The 27195-nt window shown below is 53.9% G+C and overlaps 1 protein-coding gene across 1 annotated transcript in view; it reads right to left on the bottom strand.

Moving 5' to 3' along the window:
• Window positions 1–1713: 1713 nt before the first annotated feature.
• CEMIP (cell migration inducing hyaluronidase 1) overlaps window positions 1714–27195 on the bottom strand; it is a 70982-nt gene continuing 45500 nt past the window's right edge. The window contains exons 16-28 of the mRNA XM_065872131.1: window positions 25472–25557; window positions 24203–24334; window positions 21178–21213; window positions 20943–21098; window positions 17985–18165; window positions 16430–16645; window positions 13034–13245; window positions 11877–12062; window positions 7904–8108; window positions 7621–7707; window positions 6783–6940; window positions 3524–3624; window positions 1714–1841 (exon numbers count right to left, since the gene is read on the bottom strand). Coding sequence (XP_065728203.1) covers window positions 1714–1841; window positions 3524–3624; window positions 6783–6940; window positions 7621–7707; window positions 7904–8108; window positions 11877–12062; window positions 13034–13245; window positions 16430–16645; window positions 17985–18165; window positions 20943–21098; window positions 21178–21213; window positions 24203–24334; window positions 25472–25557 — 1884 coding nt within the window. The remainder of the gene's footprint in view (window positions 1842–3523; window positions 3625–6782; window positions 6941–7620; window positions 7708–7903; window positions 8109–11876; window positions 12063–13033; window positions 13246–16429; window positions 16646–17984; window positions 18166–20942; window positions 21099–21177; window positions 21214–24202; window positions 24335–25471; window positions 25558–27195) is intronic.

A 27195-nucleotide genomic window follows, 5' to 3' on the forward strand; every position in this document is an offset into this window, starting at 1 on the left:
GGGCGCGCCTGCAGACCTACAGAAGCAGGTAGCACCAGTGCAGTGACCGCAGCTGCTGGGCGCCGGCTCGGCAGGGCAGGTAGTTTGAGCTAAGCGGAGGCTGCAGGACCTCCACAGCCCAGAGGAGGGCGCCCTTGTGCGAGCAGAGGACCAGGAGAGAAACAGTCATCGGCCAACTCTCTTTTCTATTCTGATCTTTTTTCCCTTCAAGGGGACTTGCCCCCGTCTCGCGAGGCCAGTCAGGCCGGCTGTTGAGGCAGTGTGGTGTGGCAGTAAGTGCGGAGAGTGGGGCTCCCGTCCTGGCCCTGCCCTGGCCGTGTGGTTCTTCCCCAGCTTGGGGTCTCATGTGTCCCATCCATACAACGAAGGCTTTGGACTAGGTGTTTCCTAAGGTCCTTTCCAGCTCTGAAACCCCAGGCTCACTGAGGTGTGAGTGTGTCCGTGTGGGGCTCCGCGAGGGCTCTCAGGGCCCCCGATGCAGGAGCTCCCCTTTCTCGACTTGACTCCACCCCCTCTTGGAGTGGTTGGTGGACCAGCTGACCCAGTGCTCTGGCCATAATGAGCTCAGCCCATCACCCCCTCTGATGCCCGCTTCTCTATTACGGGTGGCCAGCAAGTCGAGGGCAAAGGGCGACCTTGAAGTCACCCATCTTCGGCAGATGTGGGCAGGAACCACTCCAGAGGCTGCCTCATCTCCGCCCACCCAAATGCCCCTGCCCTTCGTTACTGCAGGAAGCTTCCTGACCACCCGAGCGCATAAGCTCTTTCCCTCCGGGAACTGCCTCTGGCCTCCTCTTTACCTCTCTTGGCTTTCTCCGCTTGGCATCAGAGGTACACACGCCCAACCACCTGTTCCACCAGACTGCGAGCCCCTTGCCTTAGGCAATGCTTCTCACCGCTCCCTCCTGTACGCCCGGAGCACCCAGCATCATGGATGTTGGCTGGAAGGAACGTTCTCCCCTATTGCTGGGCTCCGGGCACAATGTGAAAAGCCACAGCATCGCAGTACTGGCATCTCAGAACTGAAAGGACCTTTAAAAGTCACCTAGTCCAACTCCCAACCTGGGTGCCAAAGCCTCCTGAGAGGTTGGACCCCTCCAGAGGCAGGCTCGCCTTTCTCCGAGGGTAGCCGGTTCCATCCTGGTGAACGGAAGACGGAATCCCGGTCTACACGCCAGCTCCGAATCCCGCGCAGGTTGGTTCTTGCTTACAGGAATGAAGATTTCCTTAGGACCAGGACTCTTCCTCCTACACCGACCACCCTAACGTGCGTGCTGGAGAGCATGGCGATCTGTGGACGACCCAGCACCCCCTCCAGGCTGCCTCCCAGCTGGGGCAGAGCTCCCGCCAAAGTGGACTTTTGCTGCCAGCGCAGCGCAGGTCTCCTCGTACGGTCCTCACACACACACACACACACACCCCACCCCACCGCAGAGGCACAGATAGGAGAGAAGCACCCAAGAGGCTGCAGGAAAGAGAAGGTTTCCAGCATCAGCAACACTGCCCCTGGGGCTGCAGGTAGACACTTGAGTGAGGGCAGGTGACAGCACCAGGGGTCTCTGATACCCTCCCCTTGGCCCATCAGGGCTGACACGTGGCCTTCCCCGGCAGCTGCTGGACAGGGGCTGGGGGACCAGCCAGGCTGCCCCAGGCGGCTGCCGGGAGTCCACCGTCAGAGTCCACTGTAGGGCAGCGCTGAGGTGGCAGCGGTCCTCACAGCTTCTTCTTCCTCACCACGGGGACGGGCACAACTTGGAAGATTTTGGCATGGTGGTCCTCGGTGTCCAGGGTCACCCAGGTGGGCCGGAAGCTGCCCTTGAAGCCAACGAATGCCATTTTCTCTGAAAAGCAGTGACGTCACATGAGCAGAAACTTCACGAGAGCATGGCTATATGCCACCACCTTCCAGGCTTCCCCATCGCCATTCCCCTGCCTGTACCAGGCACCCCCTCCTCTAGCCACACTGGACTGTCCGCCCCCCGGGAAGAGCTTTGTGGCTGGTTACTGGTGGTACCTGGCATTGGTTTGTACGGGGCAACCAGGGTCTCACCTGAGCCTCCCAGCCACCTGTGCAGAGTGCTCTCTGGTTCCCACAGGAGACCTCCCAGGAACCCCAGCCACCTTTGAGCTGACCCTACAATTAGCAGCGAGTCTCTGCCCATCTCTGAAGCCCCGTGTTCCCTGTCAAATAATGGCATGCATCTACGAGACTTCTGCCCCAGCTCCAACATTCTGTGGCTTTAGAAGGGATTTCTGAGAAGTGGAGGAATTTGCCCAAGGGCACCTAGTAGATGGTGGAGCCCAGACCAGAACTCTAGACTCCCGAGCCCCACGCAGGGCCCTCTGGCTCACGGCCCAGAGCTCGACCCCGTCCGAGGGACTTGGGGATCCATGTCTACACTCAGGAACGGCCCAGCCTGGCAGGCAGCACACACCCATCACCACTGGGAAAGTGTCCCTTGACGTATGTCACCTTTATGTTCAACTTTTGGCAGCAGGGTCTGAATTTAAAGGACAGAGGCCCCCAAATGCTTTCAGGACCAGGCTGGAGAAGATGCTTCTATTTTCCTTGTGTTCTCTTTTGGCTCGTTTGAAGGACTTTCACTGTTCCTGATTTTTCTCTGAGAGCTGCCTGGGATAAGCGTCCCATATGATAGATAGGCTGCTAGCCTTGATGTGTTTTGCAGTCAGGATGGCATGGCCACTAAGGATGGCTGGCTTTGGATTCGAAAAAATAAGGATCCAAATTCTAACCTTAAATTACTTAACTAGTTCTGTTTCTTCACCTTAAGTGGAAATAGCAGTACCTGTCACACAGGTTATTAATGAATAACTGAGGTCGTTATTGGATGTTCAGCAAGGTGCAAGGCTGAGCATTACATGGTGACTACAACGGACATTATCATTATTATCTATCTGGAGGGTTGCTCAGCCTCGCCTCTCGACCTCCCCCAGGACTCTCCCATCACAGTCTGCGGTGACGATAATAAAATGCTGACATTTCTGTCCTGGCTGGCGTCTTCCCTGAGGGGTCCGTGCCAGGCTTTATGGCAGAAGAGCCGTGTGACCTTGATTCTCAAGTGAGATCCTCAAATGAGAGCTTTGCCAACTGCAAAGGGCTGTGCAAATGCTGGCCGTGAGCTGGGAAGCTGCAGAAGACGTAGGGCCCCTGGCCGATTGGAGTAGCAGGAACTGGGTAGGAGGGTCAAACTGAGCCACTTTTCTGCTGATACTTTTGTGGGAAAAAAAAAAAGGGCCACCGGCTGAGTCGACAGGGGAGCAGCTCGAGCAGTTTCCTTCCGGTGTCTGGTCACAAGTTGGAATGCTGTTGCTGCGGGGCAGGGATGGGGACAAGGTGGCCTCTTGCCCACACACACCTGCAGACCGCTAGTTGTGTTGAGGATTCTGAGACCCCACCCAGGTTTGGGGGGAAAGTGGTCTGGTCTCAGCAGCGGGTAGCAGCAGCCTGCACACTGGGCATCTGGATTCACGGTCAGGGTAAGGCCCCGTCTACACCCCTTACCTTTCAGTTTGAGGCCCTTGTCTGCCCCGAGCTTTTCCAGCACTCGAGTCCACGGTCCTCTGGAGACGTATCTTCCCTTCGATGCCATGAGAACTATGGAGCTGAACAAGAAGGGATGGATGAGAGGACTCGACGACAAGCTGGATGCGGGGGTTCCCTGGGAGGGATGCTGGACTGTGCCTGGTGGGACTCGAGCTAGCAGTGCCCAGAGGCCCGCCAGGGACTGGGGAAGGGCAGCCCCTCCCGCGTGCCGAGCTGACCAGCTCTTTCCATGTGATGACCCACATCCTGAACGCCCTCCCACACATCTGGCTGCGGTTGGTGCCCGTGGCCTTCTCTGCGCCTGCTCTCGGCTCCCTGCTGCTCCCTGTCTGTCCCCACAGAGGACAGAGCAGGTACGCAGAGCACCCCATCTGGGGGCCAGCACCTACGACGGGGCCGGGCACACAAACGACCGCAGCACGCATCTCTTCACTTAAATACGCAAACCCTGTTTGAGCAGGACAAGATGGAGACATGGTGCTGGGAGAAGCCAGAGTGGGGAGTCACCCTGTGCTCGGAGGAGGGTTAACCCCTTAGGTTCACATCCTCCCTCTCCACTCAGGCAGGACGGTGTTACCGTTCCATTTTACAAAGCGGGTGATGGAGGCAAATAGTTACCGAGTATCTGAGAGGACCTGCCAAAGGGGAAGCCGTGCCTGGTGCCTGGGTGGAGGCAGAGGCCTGGAGCAGTGGGCATGCCCAGCCTGAAGGTCCTGACTTGCAAAAGCCCAGCTTGGGAGCAAAGAGTCTCTATTCCCCTGCCCTGGTTGCATTCAGGCCAAAGTGCTGGGAAAACAGCCGCCGTCGTGGTGGCAGACTCAGCCTGCTGGACCAGACGGCAGGAAGTGCACACTTCCCCCAGGAATAGAAACAGGGGCAGAGGCCCGACTGGGGCTTCTAGTTTGCAGCTCAGAGGAATCCTATAACCACAGACCACAGTCCAGACATGGAAGAACTGTATAGGATTCTGGAAGCTGTTGTTACCCCCATTTGGGTCCCATTGGGAGCAGAAGGCAAGCTCTTAAAAGGCAAAGAGCTTGGGTGCAGTAGGAACAGAGGGGAAGCGAGCTGGGGACTGCGTCTGGCTCTTCAGGAAAGCAGAGGGATTTGTGCCTGTTAAGAAGACAGGGAGCATCGCAAACACATCCTCAACTTTGGATTCGGGCTCTTTTCCCGTTCAGAAGAAAAGCTAACGTCCCTCTGGCTCAGTTAAGCCTTCTTGCTGGGCTGGACTCAAACAAAGGTCATGCCCTCCAGACGGGGCTCCCAGGGGCGGGACAGGGAGACAGAGCTTCTCGTGCGCCCAGCCTCCTGACAGCACCCAGGAGCTGCCTGCACACTTCAGGTGTCCCTCTCTGTCTCGTATGGGCATCTCATGCCCTCCAAGCCCCTGACCTGTCAGCACGGAGGTCCCCACAGGGTGGCTGGGCAGAGACAGCCCCTGGGAAACATCCCTGAAGGTTTGGGTGCGAGCAGTGGCCTCCTTCTTGCCCTGGGACCCTGGGGCAAGGCTGGCCCTGTGGAGGGGGTGGAAGGGGGAGCGGCCTGGCTTGGGCCTGCGGTGACAGTGGGGCAGGACCTGCCTTGCCCCATCCACTGCCGCTTTCCCGGAGGTCAGAGCGGGGTCTGGTGGCGCCCAATTCCTATCTGGGTACCCAGTGCCAACCCAGGGCACGGCTCACACCAGGTACTTGGCAAGGTGCACCAGGGCCGCAGCACGGGCTGAAAGCAGCCCTGCATGGGGTAGTCCCACGCCTCTCACCCCTGCTTCTAAACAGAGCAGCTCCGCATTTCAGTTTCTTATTCCAGGCTTCTGCATCCTGTTTCATTTCCAGAAAAAGTCCTTTGGCCCCAAAAGGCATGAAAACTAAAAATCGCTAAGTGATCATGTATTTCCCCAAACTGGCACATCTGGTCCTTCTGTATGAACCTGCACGGGAAAACGTCAGGCTAAAGAAGCCTGTGATGGGGGCAGAGAGTGGAGACCAAGGGTGGTTAAGCAAAACCCCATTCTCTGGAATCTCACGTGCGAGCCCAGTTCAAGTCACGCCCATCACGCGGCGTCTGGGAAGTAGTACATTTGTTTGCGTCAGTAAATATTTACCAAGCACCTCCTATATGACAGGTACCACGTTAAGCGCTTAGACTGTCTGCTATGCCAGGTCGTGGCTTTGGAGTGAATTCTCCACCCATTATACTAGGAATGTAAGTATGCGTTAGATATGGTCCCCACATCAAGAAGTCCATATCCTAGATGCGGGAGTAGATATGTCCACTGGTCCTAAGGGTGCGGGGGGTAGGTAGAACTTTTTGGTTGGATTGGAAGAGACCTCACCAAAGAGGTGATACGTGAGTTAGACTTGGAAGGTGGAAGGGGAATTACCAAAGATTTCTAGGAAGGGGACAGGAGGTACATGTATTTAAGAAGCTCGACCCCCCAGTACGGTGGGTGGATTTGCGAGGGGGAGGCTGGACAAGGGAGCCTGCCGGGTGACTGCCGACGGTGTGGGTGGCAGACAGGGAGGCCCCAGACAGAGCAGCGATGCAGAGGATGCCAGAGGATACCTAGCAGGAGAGCAACGATGCAGGTAGGGTTGACAGGATGTGGTTACAGGGCGTGGTGGTGGCGAAACAGAAGAAAGACAAGGGCCCCAGCACAATGCCCAGACTCTCATCTAGCTGCCCGGATGGAAGATGATGGTTTCACCGAAACGTGGAAAAGGGGAGTGACTGGTTTTGGGGGTTAAAAAAAAAAAAAAAAAAAGAAACGAGAATTCAGTTCCCCAGGAGACATCCAGGTGGCATGGTCCAAGTTGCAGTTGGATTAAAAGTATCTGGTGTTTCAGAGGGAGATCTGGGCTGGAGATTCCCAAAAGCCACCAGCATTTGGGTCATATTGAAAGTATGGGAGGGGATGAGCTCATGCCGCGAGAGTGGGTCATGATGGGGGCACAGGGCCAGGGCAGGCTTCCCGTTTGTAGCTGGGTAGACCGTCCGCCTCAGCCTGACCTACATTCACCATGGCCCTGGCTCCAAAGGGAGAGGCACCAGGCAGGGAAGCTTCCCAGCCAGCACCCAGGATGTGTGGGCAGACCGCGGACACTCCCCAAGCCTTCTCAGACCGGACTGTGCTGAAGGTCTCAGGGACGGGGAGGGGGACTCGGGCAGGGGTCTGCGGCGCCATCGGCCAGTCCCCGACGCAGAGGCACACACTCACTTGTCGGGGATGGCCAGCACGTAATTGAAGAGCTGCCGCGGGATGCCCTGCAGGACGGCGGTCCTGAAGGTGGCTTGGTTCAACACATGCCCTTGTCTCCCGTCAATTACCACCACCTGGATGCCATCCTCCGAGCTCGGGTACTTCTTCCCATCCACCTGCAGACAACAAGCAGCACACGGTGTGATGCAGGGGGTCCCAAAGGCAGCAGAGCCCCGAGGTTCTCCTGCCCCGGGGGGTTCCCACGCAGACTCCGAAGACAGAGGTCACCGGTGCGGCTCTTCAAAGCACAAAACTCACTTCAGTCAGTTCCTTGCAAACCTCTGTAGTGGGCTGAATGACGGCCTCCCCCAAAGATACATCTACTGCAACCTGTGAAAGTGACCTTATTTGGAACTAGGGCCTTTGCAGAGGTAATTAAGTTAAGGATCTTGAGATGAGGTCATCCTGGATTTCAGATGGGCCCTAAATCCAGTGGCAGATGTCCTTATAAGGACTACAGGCAGAGGGAGGTGTAAGGCTCGGACACATGGGGGAGAGACCATGTGAGACAGAGGCAGAGGCTGGAGGAACGCCGCTACAGCCAAGGAACATCCAGGGCTGCCGGCAACACCAGAGGCTTAGAAGAGGCCTGGAACGGACCCTCCCTCAGAGCCTCCAGGGGGAACCAACCCTACCAGCACCTTGACTTGGGACTTCTGGCTTGTGAACTGCGAGAGGATAAGTTTCTGTTGTTTTAAGCCACCGGGTTTGCGGTCATTTGTGACAAGAGCCCTAGGAAACTAACACCACGTCTCAGTGAGCAAAGCCCCTCTGGGCAGGGGTGAGGGTTGCTTACTTCGATGTAGGCAAAGTCGTTCATTAGGTGGAAGAAGCGCTGCTTGGCACTTTCCATCTTCACCTCCAGGAAGTGGTCCTTGGTCGTCTGGAAAATAAACAAAACCCAGTGTGGCTGTCAGGTTTGTGGAGTCAAGTGTACGGCCCGATGGGTGGTCTTCCCCCTCACTGCCCCCGACCCCCGGTCACGGGAGACGGTCTAAGGAGCGGAGCAGATGTCTGGAGAGGACGCTGATGGGGTCTGGGCCCCCTCGGAGGGCCCGGGCTCGCTGTCGGCCACTCACCAGCTGAGAAGCAAAGAGCTTCTTGGGCATCGGCACGTCCACGACGGCCCTCTCCGCGAACTTGGGGTAGGCTGTGGCCGCGCAGTTGCTGACGCCGGCGTTCTTTGGGATCAGAGCTTTAATCTTTATTCTCTCACAGCCTTTCACAGAGCAGAAGGCGAACTTCTCTCTCTCGTTCTGAGCTTTCAGCTTCAGGAAAAGCAGCCTGTGCACGGGAGCAGAGAGGGTGGTTCCCTTTGGTGTCCACACCCGCCTCCCCCACCCCTCCTCCCCCAAAGGCATTTGCCCAGAACTACGTGCTGGCCACAGTGATTACAGCCGGTGGGCCCTACAAAATGGATGTGTCTACCGCAAGGTTTTTTGGGGTTTGTTTTTAATTTTATTTATTTTTGGCTGCGTTGGGTCTTCGTTGCTGCGCGGGGGCTTTCTCTAGTTGCGGAGAGCGGGGGCTACTCTTTATTGCGGTGCATGGGCTTCTCATTGCGGTGGCTTGTCTTGCGGAGCAAGGGCTCTAGGCACGCGGGTTTCAGTAGTTGCAGCACGCGGGCTCGGTAGTTGTGGTTCGTGGGCTTTAGGGCCCAGGCTCAGTAGTTGTGGCTCACGGGCTTAGTTACTCTGCGGCATGTGGGATCTTCCCGGACCAGGGCTCGAACCCGTGTCCCCTGCATTGGCAGGTGGATTCTTAACCACTACGCTACCTGGGAAGTCCTACCACAAGGTTTTATGTGGTTGGAGAAATTAAAAACAAATGCATTGAAGAAAAAGCTAACACTGACACTTTTCATTTTCTGAGCACGTACTCTATGCCATGCTATGCACATGCCGTAAACTGACATATTATCTCATTTAATCCTCAGACAATCCAGTCCAGCAGGCACTGTTATCATCCCAATTTCTCAGATCCCAATGGCTCAGAGAAGTGAAGTGACTTGCCAGGACCACACAGCACAAAGGGGACAGAGCTGGGATTTTCCATCCCAACCCTGTGCCTGGTGAGGAAAATGCTCACCAAGGGAACGTGTGTGAATGTGAGGAGAAAGTGGGAAGCAGAACTGGGCGGGCCATCTGGTCCCTAGGGCTTGGCTGTTTTCAGCACAGGAGCCCAGGAAGCCCAGCTGGGATGACTTCCTGAAGATGCCCTGCTTCCCTCTCAGGAACACCTCCACTTTGTTTGAGTTCACTTGAGTGGCTTTACGTTTCTTGACGTCAAGCAACCCCTGAATGGAATATAGTGTTCATGTGGAAGAACTGCTGGGGGATGTCTCGCCCCGGCTGAGAACAGAGCTTCTTCCTCTGCATTCCATGCTCTGCATGGGGCGGGGGAAGCTTTGAGCTGCTTAGGAGGAAGCCCGTTCAGCGCTGCCTGTCATCATGTCTCCACCAGAGGCTCCCACACAAGGTCAGAAGCCACCCCAGGGGACAAGGTCATGAGCAAAATCCCGGAAAGAGACCCAGAGACTGTTCCTAGGGCTTCTGCACAAGACTATCAGTATTCAGGTTTCCCCGCTGTCAGGGTATATCAAATTATCCAAACTGGAGGGCACTAGAAGACCATCTAGCTCCCACTCCTTATTTTCCAGACAGCAGCTGCCCTCTCTAATCCTCACCTTCGACATGGATGTGTCCTAGTCAGCTGGACTGGGAAGCCCTGGCGTCAGTAAGCCTGGGCTCAATCCTGGCTGTGACCAGGTAGTATTACAGAGCAGCCCTACTGATGGCCGTGCACCTGAATACTACACTTACGTACAGTTTAGCAATACCTCGCTTAGGTGGCATCTGGCAAACTCCAGGACACAGATGAAATCACCCGAGTGGTTTTTTTTTAACCTTGAAGGATTTACAGAGGTGACTCAGGGCGTGAAGTATATGTCACACTTCGGGACCCCTTCACTTGTAGCCCACTTACTTTTTATTTTACCCCCAATTATAACCAGCTGTTTATCAAGTGTCCTAGGCCATAGCAGAATAGAAGGTAGCCACTGAAAGCAGGTGCTCTGAATGTAAGAAAGAGCAACACATTTGTAAGGCAGAAAAGTCATGAAAACAGCCCAAGAATTCACAAAGCCCAAGACTCTGGGCTCTTGCACAGGCAGCAGACATCCTGTAACCCAGCCCACAGTCCCTAAGGCTACCATTGAATTAAAGCACAGCATAATAATAGGTATGACTGACTAAGCTACCAACGAAACGGTTGAATTAAGCAGCAAGATCTGCGCAAAGGGGAAAAATCGCAAATTTTTAAATGCGTTGATCAAAAAGGTTCAACTTGTTCAGTGGCCGTTTCCGTTTGAAAAATTCACACCTTTGCAACATCCCAATTCTCACGATCCTATCGGTAAAAGAAGAAATCACGCGCAGGGGGTGCTATGAAGACTTTCACCTTATTACCATTTTTAAAATCATAATATTGATCGTTTCTGCTGTTGTATGAAGGATATTTCATTCCCCCTCTGGTTTTCACATGGAAGGGTTTTTCTAAACACTCCTGGCCCCGGCCCGTCCCCTCACTGATGTCTTCCCGGGGGAAGTGGAGTGACTCGTGTGGTTGCCGGATGGGGGTACATAGGTCAGCCCGTAGAGAGGCGGACTCTGGTCTGCTCCCCCTGCACCCTAAGTTTTGGGAGTTGGGCTCTGAGCGGGGGGCCCCGGTTGCTCAGGGCTGCCTGGGACTGGGTAGGTGCACTCGGGGACAGCATTGGGAAGATCTGTTCCCCGGCAGCTCCATCATCAGTAGGACAGACAGTTCCTTCCTCACCTGCTGTCGTGCCTGCTCCACCACTGGCTTAGAACTAATGTGGGAAAAGGGCTGCTACTTGCTGCTTCCCCAACCCCAACATTATTATTTTTTTATTTTATTTTTTTTTGCGGTACGCGGGCCTCTCACTGCTGTGGCCTCTCCCGTTGCGGAGCGAGCGCAGGCCCAGTGGCCATGGCTCACGGGCCTAGCCGCTGCGCGGCATGTGGGATCCTTCCGGATCGGGGCACGAACCTGCGTCTCCTGCATCGGGAGGCGGACTCAGCCACTGCGCCACCAGGGATGCCCCCCAACATTTTTACGTACGCTTCTGACTTTCAAATTTGAATTTTCCTTTACTCAAACTGATAAAGCCCTACCTTTATAGATATGTCGAAGCATCTTCTATCTATCTCATTACCCTTGATTTCACTACAAGAATGGAAAAAATGGCCATAAAACAGTCCTTTACCCTTAGTCCCCGGAGGGCTGGCTAGCAACAGCTTTACCGCTTTGGAGACGTGCTGGCGTTCTGCAGATGTCAGAATACTCTCTTTTCAGGGGAGGCGACCAAATAGCTCACTGTCTGTCCCCATTAGATCGCTGCTGAATAGAACCTAGTGCAGTTCAGCAAAAGGGGGAGGATTTTGGTTACAGATGGGCGTGAGCTCAAAACTAGCCGCGCCAAGTTTGTGCGGTGTCCCTGGAGCAAGGCATTCCTATCTATCCTGTACCTTCTTTGACCATCTAATTTTTTTTTTTTTTTTTTTTGGCCACACTGCGCGGCACGCGGGATCTTAGTTCCCCAACCAGGGCTCAAACCTGTGTCCCCTGCAGTGGAAGCGGGGAGTCTCAACCACTGGGCCGCCGGGGAAGTCCCTGCCCATCCCTAAATCAGGGATACTATCATCTGCTCCGACTGAGTTGTACGGAATTGAGGTCCTGTACCACATTTTCTCAGTTCTAAGATTCACTCCTTTCACTTTTTTTTCCCCCCTGAAACAGGTATATTCACTACAATCCATGTGTATATTAACAGAGTGCTTACTTTACTCCCAAAGCGTCACAGCTTTAAAAATGTCATTGGTGGATGGCACAAACTGTCTGAGAATAGAAGTGCCTAGGAAAGGATCCTACGTTAACCAGCACCAACTGCATGGCAGGTCTGAGGATTATTGGAAAGGCCGGGGGACAGCATGAGAATGACCACTTTCCTGCAGCCAAGAGGGGGCTCCTCACCCAGAGTCCTCGTCCCAGTAATAGTGGCTCTTGCCAGGGTAGCTCTGCTCCACTTTGTCCATCTGCAACGTCCTCACGAAGATGCCCGTCTTGGACGTTTGCTTCAGCAGGCGATTGTGAACATCCGAGAGGATAGAAAAGGTGGTGCCCCGGGGGTAGCAGAGCCCCACTCGAATCCAGTCGCCCCTAGAATCGGAAGTGCAGTCAGGTTACAAGCGAGGATGTCCAGGCCACAGGGCCTCCTCGTGTGCCTTGGCCAGAGACCAAAGCGTTCTCCACCAAATGGCACTTCCACTTTTCAGTGGGAATTTTTGAAAGAATGCTTGCTGTTGGTAATGACTGCGTCACAAAGTGTTCAAGGAGAGAGGGAGAAACGGTGACTGCAGTGAATGAGAGGGGTCAGTGGGGCGTCCCCAGGGCCTGCATTGGGTGCTCTATGTGGATCGTTGGCTGGGGGAAAGAAAAATGAACGTTCTTTCAATAGGGCTGGAGTGAAAGAGCCAGGATCTGTAAGACCTGGATTCAGCCCCTTCCTGGTCCAGCCTGACTGTGGGGCCCATTTCAGCTCTTTGGGTATCATTTTCTGCAACTGATAAATGTCTGTCTCACGGGACTACTGTGGCAAGTTAATGACGTGCATAGAAAATACGTGAATGTAAATACATGAAGCTCTCTCCAGATGCCCACAGCTTAATCCCTCTACCTCGCAGAGCCTTGTTCCCGCCCCCTTCCCCCCCCCCCCATAAAATGGTAACAAGAGCCACCAGGGATTTTTGACCATGTACTGAGCCCTTCGTAAAGCCAGGTCCTGGGTGAAACGCCTGCCAAACACTGTCCCACTCGATCCCCATTGCAGCTCTGCGGAGTAAGACTATCCCCATCTCCTAGATGAAGGAACTAAGGTTCCCAGGGGTGAGATGCCCTGCCCGGGGTCACCCACGCCCAGAACGGGGGCTCAACCCAGGTCTTTGATTCTTAACCACCGAGTGATGTCACGTCTAGATCCATCCTCGTGCAGGGATGACGTGGGCGAGCCTGAGGGTCTGTGAGCGGGAAGCCCGGGGCTTTGCAACGAGGCCTCGTTATCACGGATGCTTTGAGCTCAGCCAGAGCAGCTGTCCCCACGTCACACTGCTCCTGGCCAGGCACCCACTCACTTGTTGAAGTTGATGAGCCAGATGGTGAGCTCGGCAGGGGCTGTCTGGTCCCAGTGGATGGTGTAGCCCTTCCGCAGGGTGATGACGGGCTGGTACTGCTGGTAGTGGGTGCTCCTGGTCAGAGCCCCCTCCAGGTAGAGAGGGTGGCTGGGGAAGTCATTCTTGATGATCTTCATTCGCAGATTACTGGTCTTGTAGGCCTGAATGTACATCTTTTAAAGCCCAGAGAGGAAACACACAATGAGGCAATGACAAGGGATTATTCCAAGAGCGTCTGGTTAGCATCTGACTACAGACTACACTTGCAAAAGGGCTTTCTCTTCACAGAGCCCTTTTTAGAAAGCTTGAATGAAAGAAGGCCAAATAAGGGGGCATCTTTCTGCTGGTGAATGCAGCCTGAGCCGTACTGCACAGTCCAGCTAACGCTTTCTGTACATCTTCAAACAAAGTGTAGAGGAGAGACCAGCGGCAACTTGAGGGGAGTCTGCTTAAGTCGGCGAGTTTTGGAAAAGGAGGGGTACGAGGAAGGGGGAGGAAGGGGGAGAGTTTTATGGCACTTCTGCTGCAAACGCGACTCCCCTTGAACCGGCTGCTGTCCCGTCTGCATTTGAGAAAGAGCCTGATGTGTTGCCTACTTCTCCCTCTGATTCTCAGTGTCTGGCCTGTGTGGCCAGTCCACGTGGCTGTCAGTGCACACCGGGGGATGAATGGCATCTCATTTCAGAGACAAATATGAAAGCAAGACTGTCAGCCACTGAGTCCAAGGGACAAAACAAAAGAGCCTGGATGATTTGGGCCACACCTTGGTTTAAAAGACTGTGTCCTGATAGAGAACAGACCTGTGGTTGCCGAGGGGAAGGGAGGGAGGGAGAGGGATGGACTGGGAGTTTGGGGTTGGCAGACGCAAACTGTTATATTTAGAATAGATAAACAACAAGGTCCTACTGTATAGCACGGGGAACTATAGTCAATATCCTGGGATAAACCATAATGGAAAAGAATGTAAAAAAAAAAGAATGTCTGTATGTGTATAACTGAGTCACTTTGCTGTACAGCAGAGATTGGCACAGCATTGCAAATCAACTCTACTTCAATAAAACAGTCATTAAAATAAATAAAACACTGTGTCCTGTTTTAGGACCTGTCCCATTTCATTAGGTGACATCCCCGTAGCTGTGGCCAAGAGAGACCATCGCATCAAGATGCGATAATGTGCCTTTGGAAAGGGGTTATCTTCCCCTCTAGTTGTATCACATATAAAATGGGAAGAGAAACTTCAACCCTGCCCTAGTATGGCGGTGTCACGGGTATAAGAATTTAAAGGTATAGTAAAGCCTTTTGTAAGCTGCAAAGCGGAGGGGCGAGATTATTAATAATAATTCACCAGTAGCCAGGTATGGTAACCTGCAAGCTCTAACTAACAATCAGCCCCTTTCGGCAGAAAATAAGCGATGTATCAGAAAGAAAGGGTGGGAGGGAAGCTCAGGATCAAGGCTCCACATGGGATGTCTCGCCCTTGAATCAGGGATGCTATAAGGCCCGCAGTGTGCCTGCAAGCCTTGAGGGTTTGGTCAGCCTTTAGTTATTCAGGTCATGACCCCAATCTGTCAGCTCCTTCTGACTCTCCTTCCCTTCTTATCTGCCCTAGACCATCAGGTCAACCACTCACTCCCGTAGCATCAAATCCCTTGCCCTGCCCACCCATGCAGCAGATGCCTCGGCCTGGATCATTCCACGGGTCCGCCTCCCCTGCAGGGCTCTGGAGCAGGGCTGAGAAAGTCCTGCAGCCAGGAAGAACGGTGCCCCTTCCACGCTCCGTCTACAGTCTCCACTGGGTTTGCAGCACCACCTGGCACTCCTTCCGCACGCCTCTGTCAGCATCTTCCAGTCTCCACGGCACCTCTTCCCAACCTGATCACTCTCTGCGGGCCACCCAGCTCAGGCCCGCTCTCTGCCCTCTCACTGCATGACCTCCCCTTCTACTGCGGAAAGAAATACCCTGGACCTCCCTGCACCGGGCCCCTGCCTTCCTCTGTGCCCCCCTCCTGCTAACGATCCCTCCCGCCTCTGCTGGCACCCGCTCCCAGCACGGCCCCGCCTCCAGGGGCCCACCTTGCCCCCCATGGCCCTTCCCCTTCACTGGCACTAGCTCCCTGCCCCGTCCCTCCCCAGACCCGAAATCACTTTTAGCTCTTTTCTCTTTTTTTTGGGGGGGGGGCCGTGCCTCGGGGCTTGTGGGATTTCAGTTCCCTGAGGGATCGAACCCAGGTCCCCTGCAGTGAAAGCATGGAGTCTCAGCCACTGGACCACCAGGGAAGTCCACCTTTCTCTCTTTCCTAATGCTCGGGATGCTGCTGCCCACAGCGGTGAGAGGAATGCCTGCCTGCGGGATGGTTGTGAGGATTCCTCATTCCTACGTTTCCCTGCCCCTTCGGGGGTCACTGGGCTCATGCGTTTCCCTCCTGATCTGACAGCTCTTCGTTTCCTCGGGGGCTCTCTCCCCTTGCTCATCTAGTCCTCAGCTCTCCTTCCACATAACACCAGTAACAATACTACAGTAACTCATATCTTCACATTCCAGGCACTGACTCAGCCTGCTGTCCCATGTGGCCACTGGGCACTGCAAATGTGGCCGGTGTGGCTGAGGACCCAAACTTTAAATCTCATTTTAATTAATTTAAATTTCCAACCAAAAGTGGGATAAAATAGTTTTCCAGCTAAATAATTAAACATAGCTTTATTGTTTTGGTAGGACTAGCTTTTACTTTAATTGTAGAAAATTCGAATCCAAATTGAGTGGGCTATAAGTATAAAATACGCAGGGAGTTTCGAAGACTTAGAACAGGAAAAACATATGAATGTAAAGTGCCTCATTAACAATTTTTTTATACTGATTACATGTTGAGATGATAGTATTTTGAATATATTGAGTTTAACAAAGTATATTATTAAAATAGATTTCAGCCATTTCTTTTGCCGTTTCAACGTGGCTACTAGAACATTTAAGATCACCCGGACGGCTTGCACTGTATTTCTGGTGGAGAGGGCTGGTAAAGTACTCTATGTGCTCATTAAAAGGGTTCAACTATTATCCTGATTTTACAGATGAGGAAATTGACACTCCAAGAGTTTAGGTAACTTGCCCAAGGTCACACAGTTACTAGGTGCCAAAGTCTGACTTCTTTTTCTAAGCATTCTGCTTACAAAATGTTCTCACTTGGACTTTTTGAAAATCCTACTGGGTTACCAGAAAAAAATAAAGAAAGAAGAATGAAGAAGAGACCTATGTCCCTTTGTGGCCTGGCACAGAGGCAGGCATGCAGTAGGCTCTCACTCAATGCTTGTCCCATGAGTGAGTGACTGGTGACACTGAGGGGGTATGCCCTGCATCCCCACCTGTGCGTAGCGCCCGCTGCAGATGGCACCTCTCCAGTCCGGAACGTTGATGCAGTCTGGGTGCCGGACCAGCCAGTTGTCGTCCTTGGTGAGGTAGGACCCAGGGTACTCGGACACGGAGCCATCCACGTCATGGAACACTGACGTCTTGTCCCCGTCCATATCCAGCTGGTTGAACCAAGGCCCAGGCTCTCCGAAGAACACTCTGGAAGTAATCTAAACACAGCCCGGGAATGTGAGGCTGGACCAGAAGGTGAAGGGAAGCAGCAGCTGTCGTCGGGCCAGGGCGAAGTTTCCGATTTCCAGACATTACAAACCAGCCAAACCAAAGATGCTCTGGGGCAGCACAGGAGAGTGCACGGCTGAGCTCTCGGATGGAGCCAGAGAAACAGCCAAACGTTCACTGTGCCTCAGCTCTCAGACCCAGCACATTATTCTGGCCTCTGCGCACTGGAGGGTTGGCTGCTGTGCGTGACCCTGGAGAGAGCTCTAATACGTGGCTCAAAACACTGCAGGGATGGGGAGGCAGGTACAGGAGTGTGTGCGCGTGTGAGTGTGTGCGCACATGCGTGTGTGCGTGGATGGTGTGTCTGTGGGTGTGTGTGCACACGTGTGTGCGTGAGTGGGTGTGAGTGAATGTGTGTGAGTGTGTGTATGTGGAGAGGGAATGAGGCTGAGTGGCAGTGAATGTATGAGAAAGTACATATACATGTATAATAAACGCACACACACACGTCGCGTGGATATGCGGGAGAGAGAACGTGTGTGAGAGTGTGCGGTGTGTTTCAGGAAGTCAGTCTTTCAACATGAGCCCTTGGAGATTTCCGTGACTGACCTCTTTCAGGCCCTCGGTGGCCTGAGTAAGGAAGTTCAGTAACTTGAGTCTCACATCTTTTCCCTCAGGCTGCCAGGAACTGGGCAGGCAGGCAGAGGGCAGGAGCAGAGGGCTGGAGGAGGAAGGGAGGTCTGGGCAAGCTGTAACCCAGAGCAAAGGCAACAGGAGCCCCGGACCTGCCTCGTCTCAAAGCGCAGCCCTGTGTCCTGACCTCCTCACCCCCGCTCCTAACTTGTTGGCTGCCTAGGGCGAGGACGGCCCTGTTTATGTTCCACTCTCCGGGAGAAATTAAACAGAGCATCTTCAGCAACGATTCCTGTGGGAATTGCTCGGGTTTTTTTTTTTTTTTTTTTTTGATGAATTGTGCTAACTGAAGTGGCCCGGTCACCAGACTCGGTAGGTCGAACCCAAGAGCCTTGGAGGACCAGAGCCTCAGAACCTTGAGGGCAGTGGAAAGTTCCTTCTGAGGCTTGGGTGCGTTCTGAGCAGGGTGAGGGCAAGGGGGCATTTACCCAGACTTGACCTGTGGGGCAAACTACACTTGTACTTTTCCAGTTTGGATGCAGACAGACCTGGGACGTGGCCCAGCCTGCTTGGAGAAGAATGTTCAACCCCTGCGGTGGTGGCAACGGCTCAAACTCCAGGCCCCGCAGGGACTTGTGAATCACCGCCCAAGGTCTGGGTTTGCCGGGAGCTCGCCCTGGTGCCTCGAGGACTCACCGGGACGTCCTCAAAGGCAATGCCGGTTACGTTGTTATGGGGGCAGCTCTGCCAGGCGTTGTTCAGGCGGAAGGCCAGGGCGCTGGTGTGCCGGCCCTCCAGGGCTGCGAACTTGCGGAAAGTGCAGTTCTGGATGTTGATGGGGCCGTCGTAGAACTGAATTCCTCGGATCGGGAAATTCCTATGGAGTTAAACAAGCCAGATGTCAGGCTGATTGCATGTTGTGCCGCAACATTGTTTACACCCTCCGAGGTGGATGGTAAGAGACCTTCTGGGTAAACCCTTCCTGATTCCCACCCCCAAAACTCCCCCTCTAACGGAACATTATTGATGCATTAATTAATTCACTGAGAGAGCATTTATGGACACAGTAAGTGTCAATAAATGATTACTGGATGAATTATTAGATGGATGGATGGATGGATGGAGAGATGGATGTCTAGCTGCTGGCTTGGGGTTTGAGAGACGGTCCTCTATACAAACATTTCCCCAGGGCTTCCCTGGTGGTGCAGCGGTTGAGAGTCCGCCTGCCGATGCAGGGGACACGGGTTCGTGCCCCGGTCCGGGAAGATCCCACATGCCGCAGAGGGGCTGGGCCCGTGAGCCATGGCCGCTGAGCCTGCGTGTCCGGAGCCTGTGCTCCGCAACGGGAGAGGCCACAACGGTGAGAGGCCCCCGTACCACAAAAAAAACAGAAAACAAAAAACAAACATTTCCCCACATATTCCCATCCTATGAAGAGGCATTGGATAAATAAATATTACCGGAGAGAGCCAGTATCATGTCCCTTGGGAGAGTAGAGCCATTACTCATTATCGCCTTGGTCTCAGTTGCTATAACAATTTAATTAGATTAAGACCCAGATGAGCTTCCTCTCTGTGAGTAAGCCTTTCGATTGGCGGTATGCTGGGTTTGGGAAACTAGGGAGAGGAAGGACACAGAATGGAAGGTGATGATGAAATGGAAAAATACCTGCCTGGTCATGTTTCAAGCATCCCTAGAAGGGAGGGCAGGCCCCCTTGGGAGGGCAAGACTGTGAACTGCCAGGGGACCCCTAGAAGGGCCTGATACCCCAGAGGCAGGGAAAGATGGAGGAAGAGGCAAAAGGCTTGGAGCTGGAGCTATAGGAGGGGCTGGAGGAGAATTGGGAACTTGGAAATTCTGCCTTCGGCCCAGCAAGGGGACAGGGTGCTCGAGATGCCTCTCTCCTTTGCCACGGACTCCTGAGCAGGGCGTGGGAAACAAGGGCCTAGGAGGGGCTGGCTGGGCCGATCCTTTTTGGGCCTGGTCCCAAAGCTAGGCTTACTCATTCTTCAAGCCCAGTGTTTATGCTTTTACTGGTATCTCTACTTCTGGGTCAGGGCCTTCTCCTTCCACGGTGAACGTAAAGAAGAAAGGGCAGAAAGAGGGACAAGAAAGCAGAAGAGGGCAATCTATGGGGAGAAGTCACATTCCAGCTGGTCCCTACTTCAGCGCTGAGCTCCCCTCACCAGATACGGTTCCCTGAGGAAGGGCCTGGTAGCGCCAGTCTCGGCAATGTGCCTACAGCACACGGTGTGCCAAGGGCTTCTCGTATTTCTGTATTTTTATATTTGTAATTGATTAATGTCATCGCCTTGAATCCTGGCTCTCATGGAGTGGCTCCATGCATTTCTCCATTTAAGGTATTTTAGGGACAGCCCGTTCTCACTAGCTCTATATTTAAACCGTGTGCTTACTTTACCCTTGGACCCCGACCCAGGCCCATACAGGATGAATCCCTCACGATCAGGACCGTGGGGTCCTGGGCTCCTGCTTACAAATGCAGTTTGAGGGACCTGCCTGAGTCTGACAAAGCTGTCAGGCCTCCATAAACAAACTCACCTCTGGAAGTCGTCAGAACATTCTGGCCCTGGGGAGGCCGGTAACCCTCAGAAAAGAAACCCAAATATGCAAACCCAGCATTGCTCATAAAAATGATCTGAAGGGACTGCTACACCACTTAGGCTAGACAGGAGAAAGGGCTTCTGGATCACTCATGCCAAAGGAGACTGTGGTTCTCTCTGCAAACTCTTTTCAAAGATACCCATCCCACTAGGGCTGGGAGTTTAGGCCTATGTCCTACCTGTAGAGGCAGGAAGGACATATTCCTAGAGAAAGAGGAAAAAGCTCAGAGGGGCAGAAAGGGCTACTCTTAGCCCGCTGCTGCTTGTGGCTCTCTGGCTCGAATTCCTGTCTGAACAGAAACACCATCAGAAGGAGAGACTCCCTCACCACTGACCCAAGCTGCAGCTTTCCGAGGAATTAACCAAGTCCCTTTGCTCCGTTGGTGCCTCAGCTCTCCAAGTCACCCCCTCCCTCTCCAGCCATCTGTTTATCATCCAGCGACAGAGAGCCGGTGACCCTCCAGGACGGGCGTGCCATTCCGTTTAACAAACCTGACTGCTAGAAAACCCCTTCCTGCACAAAACCACTTCTAACCCTAACACAGAGTGAGTTTCATCCTGTATGCGCACAGCAGCCCTGAGAACGTGTGACAGCATCTCCCGGGCTGTTCCCCCAAGTCTGGTCCCAGCCTCTGGTTGAAGATCCCGATCTGTGTGTGACTATCACTCTGCCACCATCAGAGGTGGATGAGGTGCTCCGAGTGTGGGTGCTGTCCGAGGAGAGAGGAAGCCACGGTCGCCCATCCTGGACGCTAAATTCCCGTTAACGTAGCTCAGAACAACGTTTTATGTTTTGACGGCTGTGTCTCCCTGTTGACTCATATCCAACACAGTTTTTTGACTTCTCTCTCTGATTCTAGATTTCACCCCCCTGCTGGTTAATCTCAATTGTTTCAGTGATTTCTCTGACCAGTAGAGGACAGAGGAATTCATAGTCAACAGGTAGAAATCACATCCTAGCATCTTGCCTTCCACTGCTGTCGTTTAGGTTAAGCCACGCAGAACAAAGAAGCTGCCATGCTTGCAAACCTACTGGCCTATGGGGAGGGTCCTTCCGCTGTGGTCCAAGCCACCTGGGCCCCAGATCCTGTTGTCCGTCATCTCTGTCCCCACATTGCCACTCTCGCCAACAAACAAGCTGTTCTTGATCTCCTGCTTGGAGCCATCATCATATGGGAAGGTCCCACCACTGTAGAGAGAAGATGTCTGGAATGAGATGTCCAGAGACAGCAACCCACAGGGTGCCAAGGGCAATGACTGGCTCTTACCTGGCCAGGGTCAGGCCAATGCCATTGTCAGCAAACCTGGGGACAAGAGCAGACAGTCAGTGAAGTCGTGGAGGGAAGGACTCCTCCCTGCCCTGGTGTCATACCGTGGATCCTGTGTAGGGGAGGGGTCTTTGCATAAGCACCGGGTTTGCTGAGGGAGCAGGCTTACACATTCTGCGTAATGGGATCGCCTAGATCCCCACCCACACAGTGTCTGACTCCAAAGAGACAAGAGTGAATGCAGGGGCTCTCAGCGTTTGGTGCCATGTTGCATTAGCAGCGTTCAGACTGGACTCCATGGGCCTCCCCCTCCAGCCCACCCCCACCTGTGATTCCAGGGCTCAGTGGGATACTGGACAAAAGGGACGTGGAAGGTCTTGCTACCCTCAGGACCAGCCCGCCCTGGGTAACGGTGGGGGTACACGGATGCAGTTCCATTGCCCGTAGCCATCCTCATCACTGTTTCAGCCACAGCAGGAAGGACCCTAATAGCTGATTTCTAAGTCTCCCAGAAGTCAGGCGGACGTCGGCCCTGAGAACTAAGTTTGCAATTATCCTGCAGCGATCTCATCAGCTCCCTTTTGCCGTTGTCCATTTTGCGGGCCAGGAGGAGCACACTTCTGGAGGAAGTCTGGTTGTGAGTGATAAGGGGTCCCACAGAATCTGAGCCGAGCCTTGGGTCTGCGCTGCCGTGGACCGTGGGTCCAAATATGGCGGCTGCTTTCACTTCCTTTGTCCCAGGGGTGAACATCCCCTCGAAGTGCCACTCTCTGCTTCCTAAACTCTGGTGGCTTCATAGCATCCATAAACCTAAGCCAAATCCTTGCCCTCATGCTTCAGGCCCAAGTGAATGCACTTTCCCTCTGCTCCAGGGAGGGTCCCGGCCGCCTGAAGTCTCCCTAGTTCCCGGTTTGCCTCTGCGTACCCTGTTCCCCGTCCTCCGGGACGCGTGCACTTCTCCCTGTCTGAAGCCCATCCAGTTCAAATTCACCGTTCAAGGCCCATCTTCCAGGGCCCTGTGCTCTCTAGTTCTCTCCCAGGACTCCCTGATTTTTGTTTCCCAAGCTCTTCATGGTTTTTCCTTACCACCGCTGTCCCCCAGTGCTCTGCCCAAGGTCCTCTTATTCTGCACTGTGCCCCTGGGGACGGCATGAAGACTCACAGCCTCCACCCCTACCAGTCTGCTGGTGACTCTAAAATCAGCCACCCTTCCCCCCGGCACTTCCAGACTTTGATGTATTTCCACGGGGGTATCTCAAAAGCATCTCAAACTTAACACACATAAAGCAAAACAGTTACCGTCCACCCAAGCCTGTTCACTCTCCCGAAGCGCATTTTCACCTACGTTCTCACGGTAATTCCTTCTCCTCTGGACTACTGCCGTATTATTAGTTGTCCCTCCCACTTCTAGGAGTGCCTCCACCCATGGAGTGGTTTGCTGGAGCGACCTTCCTAAGAAATGGACACCATGGCCAAAGGCTCAAAGCTTCTCAAGGGATCCCCATCTTCTGTCAGCCCCTGGCTGTGCCCACTCATGGGACGACAACCTCTGCACCAGCCAGATTCTGGGCTACCTTGGAAGGAGGCTGGGGAAGGGTTAGAAGATCCACCCTCGCTGGCAGGGGCGTGCTTCACAATTTGTCTTTCGGCCCCAAGTCTGGCATCCACTCCCTCTACGGGGACCTGAACTTCCAGCAAGCCAGAATCTAGACATTCATTGGAGGCAGAACACCGCAGAGAATTTTAGCTTTGACCCCCATCTGTTTCCTCTTTCACTCACCTCTTGCATAATTTCTCTCTCAAGTGTCCTTGGGCCTCTATTCTAGGGATGAGCAGCTTTTCTCATTGACTAGCGTCTTGTGTTGCGGGAAAGTTCTTCCTGCTACTGAGTGGAAATCTGCCCAGATCTGCAACTTCTGCTCTCTAGAGCCAATGAGAGCAAGCCTGCCTCCCGTCTGATACCCTAAATGCCCTTCAGAAGCCCAGAAGAGGCTCTCTTCTTCCCTTTCCCCTCTCCTCAAAACTCTCAAAATCCTCTTCTTTCCCTTCCTCTCTTCTCTGACCCCACAAAAAAACCCGCCCCGGTTTCTCTGCCAGCGACATTTCCTTTCCATCCCTGTGTGTGTCTGGCTCTCTCTGGGGTCCATCCATGGGTCAGTGTCTGTCTTGCCCAGGCCTCTGCTTTTCTGAGAAGCCTTTACACGTGTGAGCGTGTGTGAGCGTGTGTCTGTGTGTGTGTGAAATCTATTTCTCTCCTCACACACTCTCACTTCCTCTTGCTCCTTTCACAAGCAAGTCTTCCTTCACTTCTCCTTTAATTGGTCATGATAAAATGGAGAAATACACTTATTTCCCATGTAGAGTTTCTGATTCCCGTTTTTTAACAGTAAAGGGAGTTGAGGAGAACATTTCATGCTACTCCTTTAGAGGAAGTCCCAACTCAGTTGCCAGTCCCTCTGGCTCTTGTCCAGCGTGGGCCGTGGCTCTCCATGGGGACCTTATATCAGAACTCGGGGTTCCCTGTCGTTTTCCTTTGCGCCTTGGAGTCTGATGTGATGATATTTGAAGTCCCGGTTCAACTATTCACCTTTCAGAAAATGCATTCAACTGAGCCTCATAGACTAAGATGGAGATGAGAATTTATATCTCCAAGAAACACGGTAAGAAACAAATGCAACCAAGGATCCAGCACACAGTAGGTGCCTAGAAAGTGTCGGTTTCCTTCCTCCTTCCTTCCTTCCTTTCGCTGACTGGTTATATGACAAGTTATGTGACTCACAGCCAAGCCCAGTGACTATTTGGGGGCAAGTCGTGCCCCACAGCCCCTGGCATGGTGGGCTGAAGCCGCAGGCTGCTTCTAGGGGGTTCTCTGGGTCACTGCCCACTGCCATTGCATGCTTCTGCCTGGGTGGGCGACCAGAAGGTCAGACATCGGTATGTCTGGATTCCTCTCTCTGTCTTGCTCGTGTCTGTCCCCCGCCCGGGGGAGGAGCATCGTCCCACGCTGTGCCAACGCCACACTCACCGGCAGCTGTCCAGCCACACGTCCCCGCCACGCAGCCAGGCCCCATGGTCCTGGTTCTTGTAGGCAGTGAAGTGCCTGATGATGGCCGGCTCCCGGGGCTTCAGCGGGTCGGCGTCCTGGTGGGGGCTGTATCTGGAACACAGCACGGGGAGGCACAGGTGGCCGTGTCGGGGGGACCCCTGAACTGACTGCCTTCTGGGCAGTGAGTTTCTCTCTGCTTATCATGCCCGGAAGACTCGGGCTAAACAACAACCGACTCGCACCCCTGGGCTCTGCAGGGAACGTCCTGAGCTTGCTGAGGAAGTCAGAGGTCTTTTCCCCAGGGTCGAGCCCCATGCATCCTACAGACATATCACTTCTCTTGTTATCATCACCACTGGGGAACCCCGCCGCCCCAAGGAGGGGTCAAATCACAGAGGGAAGTTCAGACAGCCAGTCCCAAGCCCGGCATGTAACGCAGCCCTGTGGCCGGGAAGGGGAGTCTGAGGTGCCCAGCTCTCTACTCCCCTGGGGGTAATCTTGACCTGGTGCCTTTCCTGGGCTTCTACATCTTAGCCACCAAATGGAGCACTGAGCCTGGATGCTCCTGATGTCTGTCTTCCGTGGACATGATCATGTCATTGGTGTTACCCACTTTTTTTTTTTTTTGCGGTACACGGGCCTCTCGCTGCCGCGGCCTCTCCCGTTGCGGAGCACAGGCTCCGGACGCGCAGGCTCAGCGGCCGTGGCTCACGGGCCCAGCCGCTCTGCAGCATGTGGGATCTTCCCGGACCGGGGCACGAACCCGCGTCCCCTGCATCGGCAGGCGGACTCTCAACCCCTGTGCCACCAGGGAAGCCCCCGGTGTTACCCACTTTTGACACAGACCAAGCACTTGGTCTCCTTAAAGGGTACTGATTTTCCTAACTACCTTGAGGTTTTGACAGCATCTCTTAAAAGTAGCTCCTGGCCTTGGGCTGAGCTCCAGATGTACTTATAGGTACAATCTGAACGTTCCTTCCTATTAAATTGATAGCGAAATTCCTCCCTTCTTTTCTCTTCACCTTTTTATCCTGGTCCAACCTGCTGGGGCCCTGGCCAGTCCTGTCAACTTATCAAAAAGCAGGTATTGGATTTTGCTGATTTTTTTAGAAACCTCTCAGAATTTCTTTTCCCTTCAGCTGCTGAAGCCTCAGCCCTGACTCAGATTTGGCCCTGCTCAGATGTTCACCATGGTACGTCCAGCAACGAGCTCCACGAGCAGCACATAGAACGTGCCCATAGAATTACCTGGCGGAGATAATGGAGAGGAAGGGCCGCTTGTCCTTGGCAGAGGCCTGGGTAGTTTTGACTCCGTTGTCTATGATCATGCCAGCCTGGGGAGAGGGGACATTCAGGGACACATGAGCTCGGACAGCAGATTGCAGGCATCTTCTCACACCCAGCCTCACTGCGTACTCTTGAATGCTCCAGTGAAACCAGCTTCGCTCTCAGGACGCATTAATAGAAGTAGGGGGTCTGCAACGAGGGAGGTGAAGAACCTGCATTGCTCTGCATTGCTCAAGTCAAATCTGGAATAAGGTGTCCTCTTGGAGGTGCAGATGAGGACCCTGAGGTTTAGAGGGGTTAAGTATCTTGTCCAAGGCCACACAGCGAAGTCCATGCCCCAAACTCACACTGCATTGGGCAGTTATAAGCCCAGGCCCCAAATTAAGGATGACAGATATGATTTCTTGGGAAATGTGTCTGCATTGATGCAAAGAAAATGCCGAACTTAAGTCCCGTCTTTACCTTGGGGCAGGGGTCTGGGAGCCTTCCCCAGTCTTGTCTTGGTTTTCGCCTGACCCAAGGAAAGAACCTCGCTCTCTTATCTGGCTCCAAAGGTGTCCGCTTTGTCAGCCATGGGTGAGTGGGAGTGAGGCTGCCCAGTGAGGCCCCGTTCAGTCTGCCTTCAGGGCTGGATTCCCTTGGCCTCCTAGGGAGGCTTGGACTCCTTATCTCTTCTTTGCAGAACTGGAGGACACTGGCTATTGTGATCTTCAACTGACTTCTAATTAAGCAGTGGTGATGTGAGTCAAGAGAAGTGGGACTTGATTCCCGGTTGTTCTCTCATGAGCTAGGACCTTGGGTAAATCTCGGGCCTCAGTTGCGTGCAGTCTGTGTAAGATGGGATGATAACACTGAATTCCTGCTGTGAGGACCAAATAAGAGGAGCCATGTGAAGAGTCTGGGAGCAGGACCCTTACACGGTGGCACGGAGTCAGGGCTCACCAGGTGTGAACACCACGCGCGGGGCTCCTCCTTGGCTCGGAACCCATCCGGAATCCAGGCAGCGGAATCCATCCGGCTCAAGGATCCTCTTTGCTCCTTTCCCACCCTGCCGCCCCCAAGGGCCCCTCCCTCCATCTGTGGCCGGGAGTCCTTGCCTAGTTCCCCGTTGGAAAACATCCTCCCTCACGTATTCCTCCCCTTTCCAACCTCTCCAAACATCCGGGTACTGCGTGGCCCACCTGCGGCTCATAGGAAGGCTTCTCGACGAAGGGTTCTCGACAAGCAGTACTGCCCCCTGCTTCCCACAGCCCCCAGAGCCTCTGCACCTGCTCTGTATGGAGACGGCTCTCCCAGGCCCACCCCACCTCCTAGCTGTATATACAGGTCTATTCTGAGATTATTTCTCATCTTCATGGGCTTCTCCCTAGTTGAGTCTCTTTGGTTTCGACCCTGAATGCATCCATTCTCCTCTAGGACCCTCCGTTTCTTCATCTGTACCACTAGGGAGCGGCCCAGAAGAACAGCCTTGACATCCGGGCCTCTACCTGCACACTGCCCCTGTGTCCCCAAGACCACCTCTGTCCCCAGCACGGCATCTCTGGTCTCAGCCTTGCTTCCCAGCTCCATTCCCACGTGCCCATGACTCTGGTCTGGATGCTGTCCTCAACTGGGGGCCCTTGACACACCCGAGAGCCCAGTCCCTTTCCCCAGCACCTCGCTTGGTGCTGGACACACAGAACTAC

This window comes from Phocoena phocoena, chromosome 2 (assembly GCF_963924675.1).
Source record: "Phocoena phocoena chromosome 2, mPhoPho1.1, whole genome shotgun sequence".
NCBI classification, from domain to species: domain Eukaryota; kingdom Metazoa; phylum Chordata; class Mammalia; order Artiodactyla; family Phocoenidae; genus Phocoena; species Phocoena phocoena.